The 22,840-nt window shown below is 36.9% G+C and overlaps 1 protein-coding gene across 11 annotated transcripts in view; it reads left to right on the top strand.

Annotated features, from left to right (window-relative positions):
• The window catches only part of ptprt (protein tyrosine phosphatase receptor type T), a 224,380-nt gene that overhangs the window by 189,270 nt on the left and 12,270 nt on the right, over nt 1-22,840 (top strand). For 8 of the 11 annotated variants that reach the window (XM_026265942.1, XM_026265952.1, XM_026265951.1 and 5 more), the window contains 8 exons: nt 3,496-3,583; nt 10,371-10,456; nt 11,848-11,884; nt 12,869-12,966; nt 14,031-14,147; nt 16,502-16,656; nt 19,444-19,579; nt 22,369-22,518. In XM_026265942.1, coding sequence (XP_026121727.1) covers nt 3,496-3,583; nt 10,371-10,456; nt 11,848-11,884; nt 12,869-12,966; nt 14,031-14,147; nt 16,502-16,656; nt 19,444-19,579; nt 22,369-22,518 — 867 coding nt within the window. The remainder of the gene's footprint in view (nt 1-3,495; nt 3,584-10,370; nt 10,457-11,847; nt 11,885-12,868; nt 12,967-14,030; nt 14,148-16,501; nt 16,657-19,443; nt 19,580-22,368; nt 22,519-22,840) is intronic. The other 3 variants (XM_026265953.1, XM_026265954.1, XM_026265946.1) reach the window with 1 other exon arrangement.

Raw genomic sequence — 22,840 nt, 5'->3', positions numbered from 1 at the left:
TGTAGCTGAATTGGTAGAGCATTGTGCTATCAAGCGTAATGTTGGGGGTTCGATTCCCCGGGAACACATGTCGTGGTATTGCCAGCCTGAGACTCAAACCCACAACCTTAGGGTTAGGAGTGAAACTCTCTAACCAGTAGGTCATGACTTCCCCATATTTTGTTTAAATCTTGTATGTAAGCATGTTTACACAATGTTTAATTTATTTTCACAATTCATAGATTAATGCTGGTAAGCAATGTTAAAAATGACTTGAAAATATGATTATTAAAATAAAGTCAAATAAATGTGAATACTTAATTATAAACACTGTCATATTTCTCACTTGATAATATTAATTTTGGGGGGCATTATTGTATCTTGCACCTCTGATATTACATGAGACGTAATTAGAACAAACGAATAGAGTAGCCAGAAGGAATGGAGATGGATGAGATGTGATGGACAGGGAGTGAGTGATGCAGATCTGATCATGTTGGTAAAAGCAGATGATGGCCACCTGTGTGTGTATGTCAGCACAATCGCATCATTAATCTCAGCCTGCCAGATGTGTGATCCTACATCTGTGCTCACGTTACAGAGATGAGAAACAACGAGAAGTTAATGGTACGTATAAATATGGAGAAGGTTATAGTGGCCCCATAAAGTATTTGGACACTTACATAAACCCTCAGTGTGTGAATGTCATTGCATTAGATAACAAAGTGAGAAAGAAATGTAGCTGGTGAAGAGGATTATGAATTGTTTGTTAGTGTGAGGTAGGAAGAGGTCTGACAGCGTCTCTGTTGTCTTTGTGTCCACACACACGCCTCGTTTTATTCTTCACTGTCTTCTCATCACTTCTCTGAAGTATTAATAGTATAAAAACAGAAGATCAGAAGACGAGAGAGGCTCCACTGAGGACATTTTTGGAGGGTGGATGAGGAATCCGGTACAGAACAAATGAAGAACAAGTTTAGCTCACTGCCAGAAGACAGAAGTTTAAGGCTTTTTGTGTAGTGATTCTCTCCGGATGTCTCAAAATGTATCATTAAGAAACCCTCAAACAGTTTTAGCATCACATTCTGTCAGGCAGACAGAGAGTTTGGCTATAACTGACTCAGTTACCCTGCCTGCACCGTGATAATAATGAGAACATGGGCAGAGTTGCCAGATCCCAGCATCCCTGTGCATGAATGAATGTGACTGATTTATTGGAAGGGTTGCCAGATCAGGTTTAATTCACACATGAAAGAGCAATTCAATAAAAATGAGGCTTTGTGAGGTTTCGATTTTCACAGGTGCCAGATCACGTTTAATGCACGTGAAGGAACAGTACAGCAGAGATGATACGGTCTGTATGTTCAGGCTTCTGTGCTTCACTAGTTCCAGATGGGATCCACTGAACAGCCTTGGGAGAGAAAAAACATTTCTTGTACATATATGACCCTATCTGATGCTGACTGATGCTCACCCAACCAGTTAAAAACTTGATGATGGAACACATTTTTTTGTTTCAATAAAATTATATATATATATATATATATATATATATATATATATATATATATATATATATATATATATATATATATATATATATATATATATATATATATATTTATTTATTTATTTATTTATTATTGGTTTGGTTGGTTGGTTATATATTTATTTATTTACTTTTTACCTTTTTATTATTATTTTCTATCCATCCATTCATTTGGTACATTGATCAATGCTGCTACATCAATAGAGGTATCAAAAAGCAATACTGGATGGGTGGATGGATAGAATTCAATTCATGCAATAGATATAATTCATTATGTAATATCTAGTTATGACATTATATTTTCCTAAAATATATAGTTGTGATTGTTGAAAGAAGATGAATGAAGAAGTAGTCTGTCATTCGCTGATAGCCAGCAGGTATTATGATCGATTTGCTTTTTGTTAAACCTTAATTATATAAACTGGTCATGTCAGTAATAACAAGTATGCACTGTGAAAACCTTCTAGTAAATTCTAACATGTAACATGAAATTCAGGTCTATTGCATCAGATTTAAGAAAAGTTTCTACCTGAGAACCATATGAGAACTTAAAGGTGCAATAGGAAATGCACATTAGCCTGATAGCACTGAAAGCGAACGCCCCACCCTCCCTGCGATCACGCCCCCTGAACGCATTTATGCTCACAGACCAGAATACCATAGACAACCTTACTACAATAGCGGTTCCCAATTCCAGTCCATGTTCCAAACCCCTGCTCAGGGAGTAGAGAGCAATGAAAACCTTGTAGGGATCATATCGATCAGAGCACAGTTCATTCATGTATCTCACATCTAACAAGTTGGTCGTCTGAATCGAGTGTGTTAACTGAGCATGACATGTAAAATATGTTTGCGAGCACTGGAATTGGGAATTGCTGGGCTATATCATGTGTCATTAACCAGCAAGAAAACTTTAAAAGTACCACAATATCAAGAAGGAAGACCGGGTTGTTGATATATCTGCCATTTTAGCTCTGTCTGCACAGCGTGCGTGAATGCTCTAATGACGTATTCTGTCTGCGCAAACGGTGCACAGAGGTATGCAGATACATATGTTGACAGGCAGGTAGATCGAGCATTTTGATTGGATGTACATTTGGTCCTATGCCATCCACAGAATATAAAAATACATAAAAATACATTTAAACCACATAACTTAATGATTGCTATGGGGATGTGAAGAGACTTTCAACCAGTATTAAAAAAAAAACACCTATTGCACCTTTAGCAAACACTGAACTTTTAATCATTTTTTGAACTGACATGATTCAGTTGCACTTATTATTATTAGAGGTCACTTTATCTTAACAATGTGCAATATCTTTACAAGTGCCGAAGTTACTGTATGAAACTTGCCCCCCAAATTTTAGAGTGAGAAAAATGTTTAATGAAGAAAAGACACATCATGTGGTCTGTGAATCAACTTTTATCTCTCAGTCGATTCTCTGTTGCTCTTCTTTTACAGAGACGTCTTTTAAAGGTAGACCTTCACTAAATTGCACCATCGCCCCTCTTTTTCATCTTTAAAATGTGCTTGTTTTGAATCACTTTGTCCATGAAGTCTTTCTTTAATGCAGACACTTGGCAGAACACCGTTGTTTCTCTAGATCTATCACCGTAAATGGCTTGTCTTGTGTGTGCTGGACAGGATGAAGATTGCTCTACGGCTTTAAGTGGCCACCATTCAGCGCTCCTGTCTGACATTTCAGAGTCTTGTCTTTGCCCGAAGGCTAAAGGATGAGTCTACAATTACCAGATTCTTCCAAACACAAGAGTCTTTCAGTGATTTCAAGGGAAAACAGACACCTATTTCAGAAAAGCATCTCAAAGTGTGAAATGTTTAACTTGTATGTCTTTTAGCTATCAAAAAATATATGTATAGGCCTAGGTTTATGTGTATCTATATGTGTGAAAGCAATCTCTGTAATGGATGAACATGTTAAAAAATATTCTTGATTTGATTCCAGGGTCTGGCTGAGGGACAAACAGCACCATGGGAAACTGCCAAGAAGGATGAAAACCGCAACAAGAATCGCTACGGCAACATCATCGCTTGTGAGTACTGAAACAACAAGGATCCTAAATAGTGTTTTTTAAATCAACATTTGGGTTTCTTTCAAATTGAAAACTGCACCTAACTACTCAAACGCAACAATGGCTATGTATTTTTCTTGATGCTGAAAAATGACTATGCTACGGTAAACCTTGTTTGAGGTGCACAGCATGGACCATTTATCAACCTGGACAGTGATGCAAACAAACTTGTCTGAGCTCAGAACAGCTTTACTCGGGAACCAAAGTTGATTTTGCAGCACTGTTACTGCACAGCGCTGCGATATCCAGCGCTGAATGAATCATCAAGAGATTTGAGAGAGTTTTGCTCTTTTCTGTGTACGAAGTAAGAAAAATCACAGTGCTTTGAAAAACAAACTTTTCTTCAATATGCGACTTAATCAGGAGTTGATCAGTTATATATATATATATATATATATATATATATATATATATATATATATATATATATATATATATATATATATATATATATATATATTGCATGTTACTGTGGTAATTAAGTAAAAATTGTAAGTTTCCCAAATCAATCTTAGTGCTTTACTGTCAAATGTGTATTAACATGAAATAAACAAGCAATGAACATGTAGTATTATAAGTAACTGCACTTAATGCAAAAAATAGTACTTTTATCATACCATATATATTGTTTTATATCCTTCTAAAATTAAAAGAATATGTGCACATTGTAATTTCTATGAGTTAAGTCTGTTTATTATCAAAGCATATGTCAGTAATACAGTTAAAACGGGGAAAATATGTGAATGATTGCATTGCAGACTGATTTATGGTGTGCCCCTAAACTTTCTGCTTGTGCTCCAAAATAATTTCATTCAGGGGCTACATACTCCTAGTAATAATAGTTAGTTTGGATCCCTGATATTCCTGAATGGTTTGCAAGTTTCTAAATAAGATCACGTTGAAAATCCACAGTATTGCACGATACTGAACCACTTCATTCAAAAAAGTACTAAAATCCACCATGGTACTAATAGTACCATAGAACTTGAATTCCAGTATATTTTAAAGTGCCACGGAAATACAATATGAACATGGTACACCAACCTATTTCACCAAGAATACTTTTGAAAATGTCAAATCATGGTATTATGGTATAATGGTAGGCTATTGTTACAGTAGTTCCATGATAGACTTTGGTAAATATTTTGCTAATATAGCACCATTAAATGATATCTGGTTGTTTTCATTATTTCTTCTACAACATTTAGTTGTCACTGTCACGGTGATCTTAAAATGAGACGAAACATTGGGCCAAATGAAATAGCCTGTCAGTCACTGATGGCCAGCGGGTATTATGATGAATTTGCTATTAGTTAAACCCATTTAATTATACAAGTTGCTAATGAAAACTGTCCATCAGGCTGTTAATCAGTACAAAGGATTTTTTTTTTTTTTTGTGGAAAGAACAGTGAAAAATAGAGATAAGGGAGATGGATTTATTTAACACCAGGTGCAAAGGGTGTTGCTTTGCTTGTAATTGTGACTTTAGACTTTAGACTATTTTTTTACATTTAGAACAACATTCTTGTAATAGTTAAATGACTGCTTAAAGACACCTAAACTTAAATCTTATCTTAAGTAAAACTGTCAAAAAAACATGAAAACGATAGTAATTAGAATACATATATTATGAAGCAGATCGGTCCCTGTATTTGGGGATAGCTTTATGGCTTTAACATGTGGCTACATTTAATATAACCAAATCCATTGCATTTGGACTTGGATAATGGGTTTTTAAGTAACTGAAAAGTCTCAAGTCTACCAGCCCAAGGAGGACGTTGTTTTGTGAAGCATTTCATTATGTGAATGCATGTTTAACCACCCCAAATTGGAGCAATGTCTTACAAACTGAGCCAAGAAAAAAATTAACCCACAAACAAAATTGGCCGTGCATCCCTTGATTAACTTTGACAATTTATGGGAGATGAGGAAAGCCGTTTCAATTAGAGACATCTGTCCGGTTTCGCTCATCCCTTCAGTGTTTCAGCAGGCAGTGTCAGACATTCAAGCCCATATGGTCATCTATAATTCACGAGACTCTACACCCAAAATAAACTGTTATTGGCAAACATTTACATATCAGAGAACGAGAAGGGTGGGGGTGATTGGGAAGATGGCTGTATTTACTCCTGCTCGCCTTCAAAAGCAATTTCTGCTTTTCTGTGTACGCTGAGATTTTTGTATCTTCTCCAAATGATTCCTCATTAGTATATTTCGTCAATAATGGTCGAGAGGGAGATATGTGCAGACAGTGAGCCTACTATGATTTGGTGAATGTGTGCTGTTGAGCCCCTTTGCTTAGTCTGTTTGGACTGAGATTGCAAGAAATGCTTTGGCAGCAGGTTTGAATAGGAACGGATGAGTCACAGCATACCTAAGGCCAGGTCTGATCCTAAAACAGAGGGCAATGACATCACAGAGAACACAACAGAAAGAGAAACAGGGGAAGGTCGGTAATGGAGTGTTGAAAGAGGACTTGCAGCTCTGTACTCGCCTGTAATCAAAGTATTTTTACAGGCATTTGATGAATTTATAAAAGTCATGAACATTAAAAAAAAACTTAGTTAATACATCAGATGCCAGCATCACTGCCATCACAATTCTGTTCTAACTACCATCATCATTATTATTTAATATTATTGGTACTAATAATTTTTTTATTAGCTTTTTTTAATTTTTTTTAATTTTTATATATGAATATTTCATTTGTAAATATCTTCATTATTCTCATAAGCAAAAAATAAATAAATAAATAAATAAAGTGTTCTTTTCTTATTATTCCTTAAAGAAATTCTCCACAAAAGTTTGTCACGGTGCATTCTGGGATTGCCTAATCCACAAAGCTATATGAGGTGGGATAGTTAAAGGCATAGTTCATCATTTACTAACTTTCATATCATTCTAACCCTGTGTGACTGTCAAAAAAGATATAAAAAATGTGTGAATGTTCGGATTTTGTGTTCTTTTTTGTTATCGCTTGGTTTATTAACTCTACTTGTAGTGCAGAGGAAATTTAATCTATCTTGTATGAACTGAATTGGATTGTGTCACTGAGTAAAGCTCTCACATGATGCAATTCATGAAGCGAACCCCAACTTCACGCAACCATCCCGTGAAGAGGGATGAAACCCCAAAGGATAACCAGCACACATCGGCTCATTATCCAAACCGTCACTCATTTTAACCAGTTAGCATCGATGCCTTTGTGGATCTGAGGTTAAAATATGCAAGGTAAGGCACCTGCTGAATAATAAATGTCCAGGTTGTTCATCTTAATTAGTCCAAACACAGGAGAGCGTGTCTTGCTCTTTTAAGTGCTCGGCATGCGTGGATCCGTGTGTCTGGATGAAGACACCTTCTCATTTCTTCTCTCTGAGCTCCTCAAATTCTGACATTTATTCCCTTCACGTAGCACTGCCAGAATCGTCAGGTTCCCTTGAAGTCTTGCGGGGATGAAAAAACCTCCTCTGATGTATTGACCAAAGCTTGAGTATTAGCATTTACATGAGCTGTGTAGTGTATTACACTCTCGCTTCTGTTTTGTTTGTTTACCGTCATCGATTAATGCTCTTAACTGGGAATGGACACCTAGTCAGATTCAAACTTCATTTACATTACAATCATTAGTGGATTTAGACATCATCAATATTTAGAGATTGCTCAGAGAACTCTGTTATGCTTTATTCTAGCATCAACTTTTTTAATTTTGATGAGAAATGTTTGATTTGATATCGAAATTCCACTTTTGAGTCCTGAAGAACAGCTTATGAGAGATTTATAAGGAAGTAAACATTCAAGAAGTAGAAAAGACCTGCAGAAGTCTCCATTTAATATCATTACTGTCTGTGAGAAACAAAATTAAGATACTAAAGAGTGATGTTCCTATCCTTTAGCTATATCATATAAACTAATAGGATCACTTCCTTACAAAATGGCGTGGATAACAGATATAAATTAATTTCTTTAATATGAATCCTTGCTTATGTGGCAAAAAATATCCTTTTTATTGCCATTGGTGCAAATGAACCTTCCGAAATGAATCCCTTTCAGATTAGGATGACACTTGTCCTAACACCAAGCTCTCAAGCGTTCGCATAAACACTTCTGCTGCTTTCTAAAACCCTCTCAGGTAGACTTCATGAGCAAAGCGTCTTATCCTCGAGCGGATGGAAATGGATTAAACTGGATTAGAGTGTTTCGCTCTCACGCCATGAGGTGTGTGCGACAGCACTCGGCCCATTTGACACGGGAACCTCTTTTCTGCCGAGCAGGGATTTAATAGGCTGTTTAGGTGTATAATGCACTGGGGCCAGCTGACAACACACTCAGGTTATATAGAAGAGCAGCGATGAGGACACAGGCTTGAGAACACTGATTAACAGACTGCTGACATTTTTAGGGGGCTGTACTTTTAAACACACAAAAGAATCAAGTTGTTCTCTTTGTGATTCATTTACTTTAGGATGAGGTGCAAAATAAGAAATGTTTAATGTTACCACTGCACCTGAAATCCATGGAGTTTTTAGCCTAACATTGCTTGTTGTGCTTTGTTGTTGTTGTTGTTCAATGATTGCATCAGCATGATTAGGCCAATAACAGATGCAATGACCTTAGAAAGTATTTGGAAACTATAATGAACTTTAAAAATGAATAAATGTCATGGCACTAAAGTATCTTAGTGACCTTGAAAGTCATTGCAAAAATGGCTCAATGCAGAATTTGTTTGCAGATGCTTCTTCTATATAATTAAAGTTGACACTGTAATTTTATAACTTATTTTTTACAATTACATTTACATATACATTTATTCATTCAGCAGATGCTTTTTTCCAAAGCGACTTACAAATGAGGACAATGGAAGCAATCCAAATCTAATTTTCTAATTCAAACAGTATATTCTGTTATTGCTATCTAGGTTGCTGTGGATTAAAATGTTTCACTGCCAGATTTACATTTGAATAATGTAAAATATATTGAAGCTGCTGTGTACGTACAAAATCTTTTTGTTAAAAAGCTTTTTCATGAATAGTGCTATATTTTGCTAGACTGTTCTGGGTCATTGCTTATTGGCTTAAGTCAAAAGAGCAGTTAAATATGGCTCATGACCCTAGTTTTTTTTTTTTTTCAAACAGTAACTCTCAATATTTAGACAAGTAATAGCACTCCTATTCTCATTTACCTGCAGGATTGCATGAGTCATGTCTGTGGTGCAAATGGTGCAGAATTAAGATCCCTACTCATCATCATGTCACTGTAACGCCTCTCATACACGTCTAAACAGGTGATCATCCAGAGATAGTTTTGCAGGCTGACTCAGAACTACTGTACCCATGCATCACGGCGCTCGTCTGCAGTCCGGTCATTCTCTCCCAATTAGAGCTTTGTGTCTGGCCCCTCACTGCGGAGAAAAACCCTGCCGAGCGCTTGCTGTTATGACAACTGACTCAGTGGCGTCTAATTAGCCCCGTCTCTCTCTCTCTCTCTCTCTCTTTCCACATCCCTCCATTTACCTCTCTTCTGCTTCCCTCATGCACATTCCCTTTCGGGGAGCAGAGAGGTCAGCAGACAGACCAAACCACCGGTGCAAAGATGTTTGTGAGGCGAGCGAGAGAGAAGGAGCAAATAAAAAGTCTGAAGTTAAAAAAAATATAAGTTGGCGAATTTTGAGCTGACAGAATAAGAAATGCAGCAAGTTTGGACAGGAAGGAGGGGCTGTCTGAGAGTAAACAACCTTCACGACCCGCTTGCAGCTCCAGACACAGACCTGCTTCTCCTCAGAAACAAAAAAACAGAAAGACTGAGAGAAATCAGGAGGGATTCTGCGGAGCTGCCTGCCATCAGAGAACATCCGCTGGCTTGGAGTCGACATGCCTCAACAGCGCATTTGCATTCTCCATGTGATCAAAGCAGAACGCCACACGAGTTTGCGGAGCTAGTGTCAGACCTTTCCTTTACCCCTCCTCTCTTTCCATTTCCACCCTCTTCCCCTTTTCCAGAAGTGTCGTCGTAATTGCTAAGACGTGCAGCTTCACCTTTCAAGGGAGGAAAGACGAAGTGCCTGAGCTAAACATGAGCAGGTCAAGTGTTTATAGCAAAGGCAAGATGAAGATTGGCGGTGCTGGAGTAATTGCATCTATTGCATCACTGGTCAACTGTACATCCACTTCGGTGGATGGGAAAATGGTCTGATTCTTATTGTCAATTCCCCAAAGTGCAATGCTGAACTTGGGGCACCCAGACCTGAGTTGCTTAGAAACAGGAACATTTTTTGAAAATGGTTCCCCGTCACTATAGATATATATATATATATATAAAAAAAAAAGATTCCTTATGCAGGAAGTTACGCTGAGATTGCAGATCTTTCAAAAAGCACATAATTCATCAGCACCATTGGTAAATCACACTAAATGTGTTGTCTTTTATTAAAGGAGATTGCTGGCATAGTTCTTATACTCAATAGATGCTGTTTTTTATTTATTTTTTTACTCAAATGTTCCTAAAGTATTTGACCCTGGTGAAAAAAATAAAATAAATAAAAAACCCATTTTAATCAACAAATTAGTAGAAGTGTATTTAGAATTTGCCTGGGTTTTTTTCTGTCCGAAAGTGATTGTTACACACAAATAACTCCTGACATTGTGTATACAGCACAGTACAGTACAGTTGTGTTTCCTGGACAGCTCATGCATGTGTAGCTCCCCTTTAAAGTGTATGTGTAACTTTAGACCGGCTCTTCTGTGAATATTTGACCCCACAGACGATCACACTCGTGTCAGACTGCAACTGCTGGAGGGAGACCCCCACTCTGACTACATAAACGCCAACTACATAGATGTGAGTATATTTCACATTGTATGTTTATATTTATGTCATGTTAATATGATATTTATTAATTCATTATTATAATATATATTAATTCATGTTGATCATTCTTTATCAGTTCTTTCAAATTATTATTCAAATGTATTATTCAAATGATAATTCATTACTTTTATAAAACAAGGACGCATTAAATTAATCAAGGGACAGTAAATAAATGTGTACTGTAACAAAAACTTCAGCTTCCAATAAATGCATTTCTTATGAACTTTTAATTCAGCAAAAAATATATATATTATAATAATAATAACAAAAAAATGACACTTAAGGAGAACAAATACTTTCAAAATTGATAATAATAAGAAATATATTAGAATGATTTCTGAAGGAACATGTGACACTGAAGACTGGAGTAATGATTTGCATCACAGGAATAAATTACAGTTTAAAACATATTCTCATGGAAAACAGTTATTATTAAAGAATGTACTATTTCACAATTTTACTGTTTGTATTACATTTTTTATCAAATAAATGTAGTCTTAACGAGCACAACATAAAAAATATTACCAACCCTACACTTTGGAACTATAGCATATATTCATATATATTCAGATTTCAATATTTTCCTTATTTCTAGCTAAACTAAACATACAAAAAGTTTTGCATATACTGATAAAGAAGTACTGATCTGTGCATTTATGACCTTTAAAGTCTTGTGTATTATGTAACCACCATAAAATGTCAGGAAAACGTCCCTCTTGGCTGTTAAAGAAGGGCTTAATAGATTAATGCAACATTTATATGCTGCGCTCCTGAGAGTCTTGCTTACAACGAATGAAGGATACAAGGGATTTCTGCACTTAAAGCGCTCTTCTGAGTTTCTGCAAATTACTCAAGCAAATGCTCCGTGTCCACAGCGAGCGACAGCTCGATTGAAAGTGCTTCCCTGGCTGCTCCAAATCCACTAACTTGATCTAAACACCATAATGACACAGTCGATATGATTGTGATCATTGCAAAATGGGAAGTAAACATGTGCGGCTATGCTTCAGCGCGAGGCTTCTCGCCCTGCGGCAGCTATAATCAGGCTACCCAATCTCATTCCTGATAATAAAACAATTACCAGCTCCGTCATAGCACAGACCCGGTCGTAAACTGCAGTGATGCTTTAAAGCCTGACATGAGCAAGGCTACATTGGTCACCAATTTGTTTCACGGTGATTAAAATGCTAATGAACCCAAGGCGTCAGAAAGGTGAAATTACGATGTCTCATTGAGTGCTGAATTAGATTCAAGCAAAGTTTACTTTAAGCAAGTTCACTGTTGCATGTGGTTTGTGCAGGTATAAAAATTATCATTTCATTTGAATAATTTTCATCTTCCTTTTTCATTCTGTTTCCCAGGGCTACCACAGACCAAGGCACTACATAGCCACACAAGGTAATTAACAAACACATAACAAAGACACAGCATCGGAAAAAAACCAAGACAAGACTTCTGACATGAACACAATCTACAGATTTTCTGGTTTCCTGCATGCATCTGTGCAAGTCACAGTGCATGCAGCAAATTCATGTAGCACTTCATGGGCTTCTGATTCATAAATGAGGTTGTTGTTGTTGTTGTTGTTGTTTTTAGCTTTATTGATTGTATTTGGTGTAAAAGGTTTGTGAATTAAGTTGAATGTCACCCTAATTGATATCCAATTTGTTTTTATGCAAAGTAAGCATTGCTAAATATCAGCATAGCTCTGCTAGAAATGATTCAGTTTGTTTTTAATATACTCTTTACAAAAACCAACTCACAACATAAGGTGAACAGTTTAAAGGCTTGGTTCACCCAAAAAAAGAACATTACCTGAATTGTACTCCCACATTGGACATTCAAGATTTATATATATAAAAAAATAAAATTGTTTATTCATCAGAACAGTATAATATCCAATTACTTGTGGAGTTTTGTATGTTTTTATCAGCTGTTTGGACTCTCGTTGGCACTCATTCACTGCAGAGGATCCATTGATGAGCAAGTGATGTAATGCTACATTTAAACCAAATCTGTTCCGATGAAGAAACAAACCCTAAACTCCAAAATCTACATCTTAGATGACCTGTCTTTTTTTTTTTTATTATTAGAAATATTAAACAAAATAAGAAATATATTGCAATAATATTATTAGTAATATTAATTAAAAATAAATTGTAAAATGACAATGATAATTCTTTTAGATAGTTAACCTGCATTGGTTAACCATCTTCACAAGAAAGATGGACCTATGATACTAATGTGGACAGTCATGCTGGTCTGTGATGCTCTCTCCATCAGGGACTGTCTGTGAATCAATAAGGAAACTTTTTTCTCATTTCTAGTTGTTTTGTGAGTATTGCATGGTCTTCTAAATGTGTCCCTCCTCCTCTCTTGTAGGCCCCATGCAGGAAACAGTCAGGGATTTCTGGAGGATGATTTGGCAAGAGAATTCTGCCAGTATCGTCATGGTAACCAACCTGGTGGAAGTGGGCAGGGTAGGGTTCTTGTAATTATCTCTTTCCTTAATAAATATCACAGGATTAAGAATGTTATTTACGAAGCGCTCCTCCAATTGCTACACATTTAATTACGGTCCCGTGGTTAAACGGAGTGTATATATAAACCTGTGAGGTGGGTGCTCATGCAATGATTTTGGAAGCAAGAATTACATGCAAATGTTCTGTATGATTCTGTATCTCAAGGAATAGAGCATAGCAAGCAACATCAAGGTCATGGGTTCCATTCCTGTACACATCTTGGATGCACTTACAACATCAAATTTCTTTATTGGTATCAGTGTTTCCATGAAAAACCTTTAAGATCCATGGACCCTTTCCACTCCACAAAAGGCTCTTTATAAAGGCCTGTTCACACCAAGAACGATAACTATAAAGATAACTATAAAGATAACCATATTAGCGTCCACACCAGCGAACGATATTGTCTGTGTATTCTAAGCAGATGCGCGTCTGCTGCTTTAAATTCTCGAGCTCATTACAGCAGGATTGATTCTGATTGGCTGGCAATGTTTTTATCGTTCATTAGAAAAAAAATCGTTCTGAAAGTGATTCCAACGATATCGTTTCTCGGTGCCTTTATTGTTATAGTTGTGGTGTGAACTCTGCTATTCTTTAATATTGAGAACGATTTTTAGAACTATATCATTATCGTTAGCTTTATATCGTGCTTGGTGTGAACGGGCCTTAATAGAAAAAGGTTATAAAAAAAGGGAAACTTTAAGCATTTTGGAGGACATCCTAAAATCGAGCACAATTAGGTGCACAAGTCCTTCACAACATCCCTAACGAGAGCCGTTTGATGTCACGTTGAGTGTAATTGAGCGGTGTTCAGTGATTGGCTCCAGTGAACTCGGACCACAGGGGTCGGTCATTCAGAGATAACATCCTGTCTGACAGGTGGCCAATTACACCTCTCTGTTTTCAAAATGTCATCAGGGACTTGTTTAATAATATTGTTTCTGCAAATGCCAATTTGCTGTAAAATTAAGATGCAGGTGTTGTGTAGTAATGTGTGCGTGTGGATTTCTGTGTCCATAAAGGTGAAATGCGTCCGGTATTGGCCCGATGAGACCGAGGTGTACGGAGACATCAAAGTGACGCTGATTGAAACGGAGCCTCTTGCAGAATATGTGATCAGGACTTTTACTGTTCAGAAGGTAAAAACCCATCCTCCATCTACACTCAAATATTTCATTGCTCAGGTTTCGTCATATCAGTTTACATACAAATGGTTCTAAAATTGATTTAATATACAGTTATTAGTCTTTATAGAAAAGGAAAAATAGAATGTGTGTATACTGAAAAATATAATAATAAAAAAATGCTATTTTGTTTCTCAAGTACATTAAAAAATTAACTTTTCAGCACTCTCTGCATGCATCTCTTCATCTAGTTCCATGTTCATCCATACCATATGAACCATCAGCTTGTGTTTAAGCCCATAATGCATCTTTCACTCAGTCAGTTTTATTATTCTTATCATACAGGAACATCTTGTCGTCAGATCTGCATAAAATATTAAAATAAAAATACAAAAGAAATTTAAAAAACCTTACCACAAAGTTCTAACAAACAAACTTTACTAGATCTTAGCATAAGCCAACAGACAATATTTTGCAACGAAAGCGAATCGCAGAGAAAGCTCTTAGGAGTGGGTAGAGTTTTGTAGTTGAGTGTTGTAATCCAAACAGAACAGATGTAGGGAGGGAAGCTTTGATAGTGGGAGAAATTAGTGTTTGGGAGTCGTTTTTGAGGGGGAGAGCGCGGTCTGGAACAGCATGTCATCAGCAACTTTCTTAAATCACTCAATCCATCTGTCTCACGAGGCTGCTGCCGTTCAAACGCTTCCTCAACTTTGAAAGAGAGTTGTTAGGGTACATCCTCCTCTCGGCGCGTGGTTGTGCTTCATAATGAGTGGGAGCAGAAAATGACTAGAGATGTTTTCTAGTTCCTCCTAGAGGAGATCTAATGAGATCAAATGGATATTAAACAGGCACTTTTGCTCAACTCTTCTGATTCTCCGATTTTCTCCAGAGAAAAGGCCCTCGAAATCTTGTCTTGTCAAGAGACAAGAATCTATTTGTCTGTTCCTCTTAAAGAGATCTATGACTCAAATTCCACATACTATAGTATTCTGAATTCCAAGAGTTTCATGCTCAAATTGTTTAATTACAGTCATTCAAGAAAATGATCAATTATGGAAGGTGATATTAATACTCAGTGTTAGATGAATTAGTAAACATTTCTTTAAGACCGTATTTTAGTGGCCTTATGGCTGTCTAGTTATGGATTTCATTCCCGAGTGCTGGATATCAGAGAGTCTTCTGTTTTTGTTTTTTCCAGCTTTTGTTAGCTCTTGACATCTTTAGTAGCTTAGCTCAGTTACACACACACACACACGCACACACACACACACACACTACACGGGTTCTCTCTTGGTGGTATCAGCACCTCCAGGCACGGATTACGCCACTCTCAATCCCAAATTATAATTAAAAGCGTATCAGAGCATTAAGTGCTAGTAAGGAAGTAATGGGAAAATGTTTTCTACTGTAACACAACACGGTGTGTGAAAAGCCTCAGCGCTCACACAGATCGAAGCACGTGTGCAGTTGTGAAGTGGTTCAAACCCTGACCATGAGGCCCTGACTGACATTTCATTTTAGGGCAAATCAGACATTTCTGAAAGTTACAGTTGAGGTCAAAAATTTTGAAACATCAGTGAGCATTTGAACCTTCTGTAAAAGTCGCATATGAGTCCCTCAGTTGCGAAAAGATGGATCTCAAAATTATACAGTCATTGTTGGAAAGCATTTCAAATATACAAAAATGCTGGAAAACCAAATAATTTGTTGGACCTGTAGGCAGTCGAACTGTTCAGGACAAACAAGGGACTTATCACTAAACAAAAACACAGATCATTCAGGTGAGAACACAGTATTAAGAATCAAGTAAACTTTTGAACGGGGTCATTTTTATAAATTCACCTATTATTTTCTCACATGGATTATATGTAAATATCTCATTCAGGTCAGAACTAAATAAACAGTAGCAGTAGTTTTGTATGATATCTTTTATTTTGGTAAAATAATGAACATTTTGCAGATTCTGAAAGGGGGATGTAAAATTTTGACCTCAACTGTACAGTGATGCCTAGACATATTCCATGATAACATAATTATATGAGACCCCAACAATAAAGATGCTGCTGCTGGATCAATAGTTCAGCAGTTCCTCTTTTCTTTTCTTTTCTTTTCTTTTCTTTTCTTTTCTTTTCTTTTCTTTTCTTTTTTCATTTTACTTTTGTCGGGTTATCCATAATGTTGTGCCCATTGTTGCATGGTATTTACACTGTATACACTGCCAGAAAATACCACATGGTGTTGATTGTTATTGACATGCCTTTATTGGGTCTGCTAATCCTAGCCATCTTCTGTCGTAATCACCTACCTGTTACCCTCAGATGGTGACACCTGCTGATATTAAGCTCACCACATGCTCCTGTTTGCAGAAGGGTCACCATGAGATTCGGGAAATCCGGCAGTTCCATTTCACCAGCTGGCCCGATCACGGCGTTCCCTGCTACGCCACAGGCCTGCTGGGCTTCATCCGCCAGGTCAAGTTCCTCAATCCTCCAGACGCAGGACCCATCGTGGTACACTGCAGGTGCGCTCTTATCTAAACCTCTTAGCATCTCTTCCTACAGTCCCTTTCTCACTCTCATTACATACATGTATTGTAAGTCAAAGGTTCTGGTTTAAAGTTAGACTGATGGTGTGATAATGATTCTACAATGAGAGGTCTATTGATTATTTAAATAAGACATACTGGTGTAGGTTTGTTACTGGTCCTCAGGCTGCTCTGTGTCATTTGTTAATATGGATGTCACTAGATAAAATAAATAATAATAACATTTACATTAGTATTAAAAATAATAATTCATTTGATTTGCTAACATTTTTTTAAGAATAAAACTAGCTAAGGTTATGCAGTTGCTGAGAGGTTAAGATATCTGAGAGGTTGTTTACTGGCTAAAGTTAAAAGATCCCCATGCATTATTGTTTTTATATTATTGACTAAAACTATTACAAATTATATTTGGTAGTTGAAATAAAGTACAAAAAGAAAGAAAACTACATTAAAAAACCTTAAATGAAAACGGAAAATATTAAGATAAAATCTAATTTAAAATATTCATATTAACTAAATAAACTAAAAAATTAAGCTAATAACACAGATAAACAAAAAAATAAATTAAATTAAAAAGAAAACTGAAAATGTAAAAATAAAAGCTAATTTAAAATATTATAAACAAAAGCAAAACAAAAGTACAAAAACCCAGTATTAAAACTGAAAATATAAAAATAAAAGCTCACTTAAAATATTATTAATAATAATATATGGTATTTATTTTATATAATGAAATCTTTAAAAAAAAACACTGCCAGGTGTTTAGAATATTTTTGAGTCTATATGTGATCTTGTAGATGATACTTTTACATGTCGAGCTTCCATGATATTGAATTCTGCCATACAAACATTGCCCTTCAGAAGGTCTTGCTTCATTATTTACTTATAAACGACATGCATCTTTATAATATTATTATTATTATTATTAATTATTATTATTATTAATAATAATAATTTAAATTGAAACAATTTTAATGTGAAATTAGGTGAAAGCGTTTATTTCGTTTAAACATTTATTTTATCTCAAATGTTTGACAGTCCAGATGATCGCTTGCTGGCAGTGTAACTAACTTCTCATGTAACAGTAAAAGAACCCAGGGAGATAGAAGAGAAGACGATTTTCACACATCCATGAGCACTCACACATTCTCACACTAACGTAGGACGCTTCGGCACATGGATAGACATTCACCCATGAATCTGTCCACAACATGCCCACGTGCTCACAGATGGATGCACGGATAGACAGACTCGCTCTCACAATTGTGGGGAGTAATTGGGGGCCGTGTGGGAAGAAGGTTTGAGAATGAAAGGTGACAGCAGGAGACTGTGAAGTGGCAGTGTAAATTTGAAGTCGGCCGTGCAATCCCAGAGACGAAGCAGATGTGACAAAGAAACTTTCAGAGCGGATTAGCCCAAGTGTCAGGGGCTCCCGGTGCAGAGATTAAGATTTGTATTCAAGCAGTAGTTTTCAAACACTTTCTTACTTCCATGAAACGCAAAAAGAGTTTTAGCAGAATGCCCTGGCTGCTCAAGAACGGTTTGATACCGATAATGTTGGTCATCAAACCTGTCACAGCATAAACTGATGCACCATATTGTACCATATTGAGCAGTACTGAACATGAAAATGCTTATGAAATCTGAGATCTGTAATGGAAGGGAAGAATTTGAATTTAATGAATAATATTGGCTACTGGGCATTTTGACATTTTTTACTAAAAGGTCCACCAGAAGGCATGTAGTAGATTGTGTACTGTTTGAGATTGAGAACAGTTTCTGCAAAAACAACTGATCATATTGAGAATGTAGATGCATTGGAAATGTGGATATCAGGCTTTACTAATGAAAACGTCTGGCAATTAGGGGATGATGATAATAGTGAATAAATGACAGAGGATGTAAGGTGTAACGAAATCCTCTCTGTCTATCGCTCTCCGTCCTTTGCTTTCTTTTTGTCAGTTGTTTACCACTCGCACCATTAATCACCGTGAGTGACGGCCAATCTGTGACACCGTGGAGTTTGTGTGTGTGTGTGGTTTTAGCCTGACTGATGGCACATCTTCTGTCCAAATGCTCTCTCACACACACAAGCATCTTGGTCTGCCAGAGCCTTGTTTTCGTAACACCTAACATTTGGATCTTAGCAGAAATCTCAGTCTCATGAATGTGTTTTGGCCATGTTGTGAGGACAAAATGTCCCCAGAAATATAGTAAAATCTTAACATGTACAGTACAAAATCATGACATGTACAGTGTGGGAAAATATAATGCCTTGAACATACAGGGGAAAAAAAACAGTTTCTGTAACAGTTTCTGTATGTCGTGTTTATCACTAGGGTTATTTTATAGCATAACTATATAAAAATGTTTTCTATGTAATGATAAATTAATATATAGAATAAGTTTTCAGTGCTCACTAAGGCTACATTTATTTGATCAAAAATAAAGTAAAAACAGTGTGCAGAATTATTACAAAACAGCTGTTTTAAATTTTAATAACAGTATATTTTCAGTGTCACATGATCATCAGAAATCTTTCTTACATGCTGATTTGACACACAAACAGTTATTGTTAGCAGTGTTGAAAACGGTTGTGGTTCTTAATATTTTTTTATTTTTATTTGAATAGGCAGTTTAAAAGAACAGTATCTGAAATATAATTTTGTGACGGTAATTTAATTACAGTCTTACAGCAGAAATGGAGCTGGTAGAAGGTTATCATGAGGCCACAATCCTGATGTTCTTCTGTAATCTCCGCAGTGCTGGTGCTGGAAGAACCGGCTGCTTCATTGCAGTGGACATTATGTTGGACATGGCCGAGAGTGAAGGTGTGGTGGACATCTTCAACTGCATCAGAGAGCTGCGCTCACAGAGAGTCAACATGGTCCAGACAGAGGTGAGCAGAACCACAAAAGTTCTTATTTAAGCTTAAACCACAAGCTTATATACTCATGCATGCATTTATTAAAAGTTTCATTATTTCACACATTATTCTCTTACTTACCTGTTCACTATTTCACTTCTCAATCATGCACTCAGAACCTCACTCACACTCACATAGCCTTTTACTAAGCTATCTAGTCTGTGAAGATGATATTGAAGTCATCTATTTTCAGCTTAAAACTTATATAACCTTTCTCTTCCCTACATTAATCTCCACAATGTAACATCAAAACAGCCAGAACATGAAATTGCCTTGGCTCTGACAGGCAGATTCCCTACCCAGGACTTACTGGATGTTGGAATTCAAAGTGATGCAGTGGTGGAGGAAAATTAGAGTTATTATTGTGTTCTGTTTATTAATGCAAGAGTACTACAGTAAAACTAATAAATATTAACTAATATTAATAGTATATTTAACTAGTGTTATTTGTATTAAAAAAGAGCCTTTAAAGCCTTGAAATTCATTCAAGCATTTGACGTGAAAAACTGATGAATTATTAACATAATTATTTTATAGCACAACTATGATGTATGTAATTTATAATTATACCATTATTATTGTTTTTGTTCCTCACTAAATAACACACTATATAAAGTCAGCATGCCGTTTTATTCAATTTATTCTAATATTGCATGTTTTTTGGATGTATGCTTTTAAACAGCATGCTTTTAAAAGACTAACACTAAACACAGTGGTGGTGATAATGGCTTCTGGGAGGCAATTTGTGTCAGCCTGCAGCTCCATTCAAAGATAATCCTCCACAGATACAACACACAGCAATTCATCTTTTAAAAGGCTTTTTCCTAGTCTTTTGTCCTCAGCCCTCCGCAGAAGTGCTCACCAGGTTATGGAGTAATAATAGGTACGAGAGGTCAACCCAGCTTGACTTTAGCTTAGCGTGGATCAAAGGCCTACATTAGCATTCAAACCTTTAAGCCGGAGGCATTGTTGAGTTAAAATATGGATAATTCCGGCCCATATTTGGGGCCTGGGTTTAAGAAGGAGCTTAATATTAGCTGCAGGATGAGGACGGTGCTTTGAGTGCCCCCTTGATCTCATTTTTAAGGCCGCAGTTGGAACGGTTTTGGGGGACGTTGCTGTCACTGCAGGATTTCAGCATCAGAAGCTGCAGCGCCGTAATCCATGTAAAACATCCCTGAGGCTGGAGTCATTTCACATCGGCAAATTGCGCTTCATGCATCAACGTTCATGCAATGCTCTCATGCTAACATTTGCATGAAGCATCGACTATTTTAGAGCTGTGATTATAGTTTTTATTATAAAAAAAATTTGTGCTAAAATGCCGAATGGAAGTTTTCCCCTCAGCAAGATAATTAAAAGTGTCTTCAGTAGGGTTGAATTGTAAATCTGAGATTGCATTACATTTAACTATTAAACTGAGTAAATAAAATTAAAGTGTGTTTTTTGGAACACAAACACATGTAAAGGTGCAGTATAAAGACTACCAATCAGAATTTTGTATTTTTTTTATGTTTTTAAAAAAGTGTCTTATGCACACCAAGGCTGCATTTATTTGATACATACATTTAAGGCGGGCATACACGGTGCGATTATTGCTGTCGTACGAGTTTGCATGCGATTTTTTTGTCAATCGTGTGGAAATCGCGTATGCTCGTATGGTCACGGCTCGTATCATTTGCGATGAATTACGAGCCGAGCAGAGTGGCTTACGAGCACTTCCCGACCTCCCGATCATTTTTAAACATGTCTAAAAAGTTCGTGAGCTATCGGTTTGAATTCGTGACATTGGTGCGGTTGAACGAGCCGATTTGTTGATTTATCTGAAGTTGACCAATCACGAACTAGGAAAACCACAGAAGAAGAAATACGAAGACGGCAGCGCCACGGCGAATGTGTACTATTGACCAGGAGGATAAACTCGCTGAAGTCTGACAGGAACAGCGAGCGCTGTATGATGTTTCTAGCAACGTGTTCCAATGCCTTTTTAGTTCTCTCTCTCTCTCTCTCTCTCTCTCTCTCACACACACACACACACACACACACACATGCATATGTAGTTTACAGGGACTCTCCATAGACGTAACTGTATTCCATATAGCCCCATACACTACCTCTATCCATCACGGAAAATGCATGTTTAAAATTTCTATTAAACACCGTATAGTATTTTTTAAAGCCATTTGGTTTACGAGGTCACAGGAATTTCCTCACAAACCATGTTTACATTGTAATACCTATTTCAGATATTTATAAACCATATACAAGAACACACAGGGTGACCAAACATCCCGGTTTCCTATTGCTGAAAAATAACTGAGAGAGGGAGAACAGTTATATTAGGCGCGTTCGACTTGAAGCAGCGCTGCACAGAATGATCACCTGTATGACATCAAAGCACCGCGAGAGTGGTTCGAATGCATTGTATATGTGTGCTCTCTTATCACTCTCGCGGTACTTTAATGTCATACCTTCTGTGCGTGCAGCGGTTCTTCAAGTCGAACGCGTCTATCAACTTCGTGCGATTGCTTCTGGAATTCGCGGGTTGTAAAATCGTGTCATATATCATCTCGTCCGCACGATTTTCAGATAAACTCACTCGTGCCGTGTGCGTGGACATACGATCTTCCGACCATCCGAATTCACACCGTGTACGCCCGCCTTTACATATTTTAAACATGGTGCTTTCATGTATGCTCATTAGCATGAGTGTACCACAGTATTTTCTGTAAGTTGATATCTATGTCTGTCTCTTTCTGCAGGAGCAGTATGTGTTTGTCCATGATGCCATTCTGGAAGCGTGTTTGTGTGGGAACACGGCTATCCCAGTGTGTGAATTCAGAGCCATCTACTACAACATCAGCAGGCTGGACCCTCAGACCAACTCCAGCCAGATCAAAGATGAGTTTCAGGTGAGCTGTCTAAGCAAATGGATCCATTTCCACCAAAATACTTTTGTTGTTCATATGAAGAGTGCTTCTAAAATCAGTTGACATGTTGCACAACAAAACAAGAAGCAAATTACTATATCCAGAGGGAAAATTACTATTTTATAACGCAAAAGTTTTAGTCTTACAAGAACTTGACGAGAATTGTTTGTGATTTGATTTCAGACTTTGAACACAATCTGTGACATTGTAGAAATCTGATTTCTCAGTACATCATCCTCCATTTGCTGTTCGTTCAATCTCATTACAGTCTAGGAAGAGCAAATGAGATACTAAAGAGCTCTCA

Source organism: Carassius auratus, chromosome 6 (genome assembly GCF_003368295.1).
Source record: "Carassius auratus strain Wakin chromosome 6, ASM336829v1, whole genome shotgun sequence".
NCBI classification, from domain to species: domain Eukaryota; kingdom Metazoa; phylum Chordata; class Actinopteri; order Cypriniformes; family Cyprinidae; genus Carassius; species Carassius auratus.
This window is presented reverse-complemented; position numbering and strand designations above follow the sequence as displayed.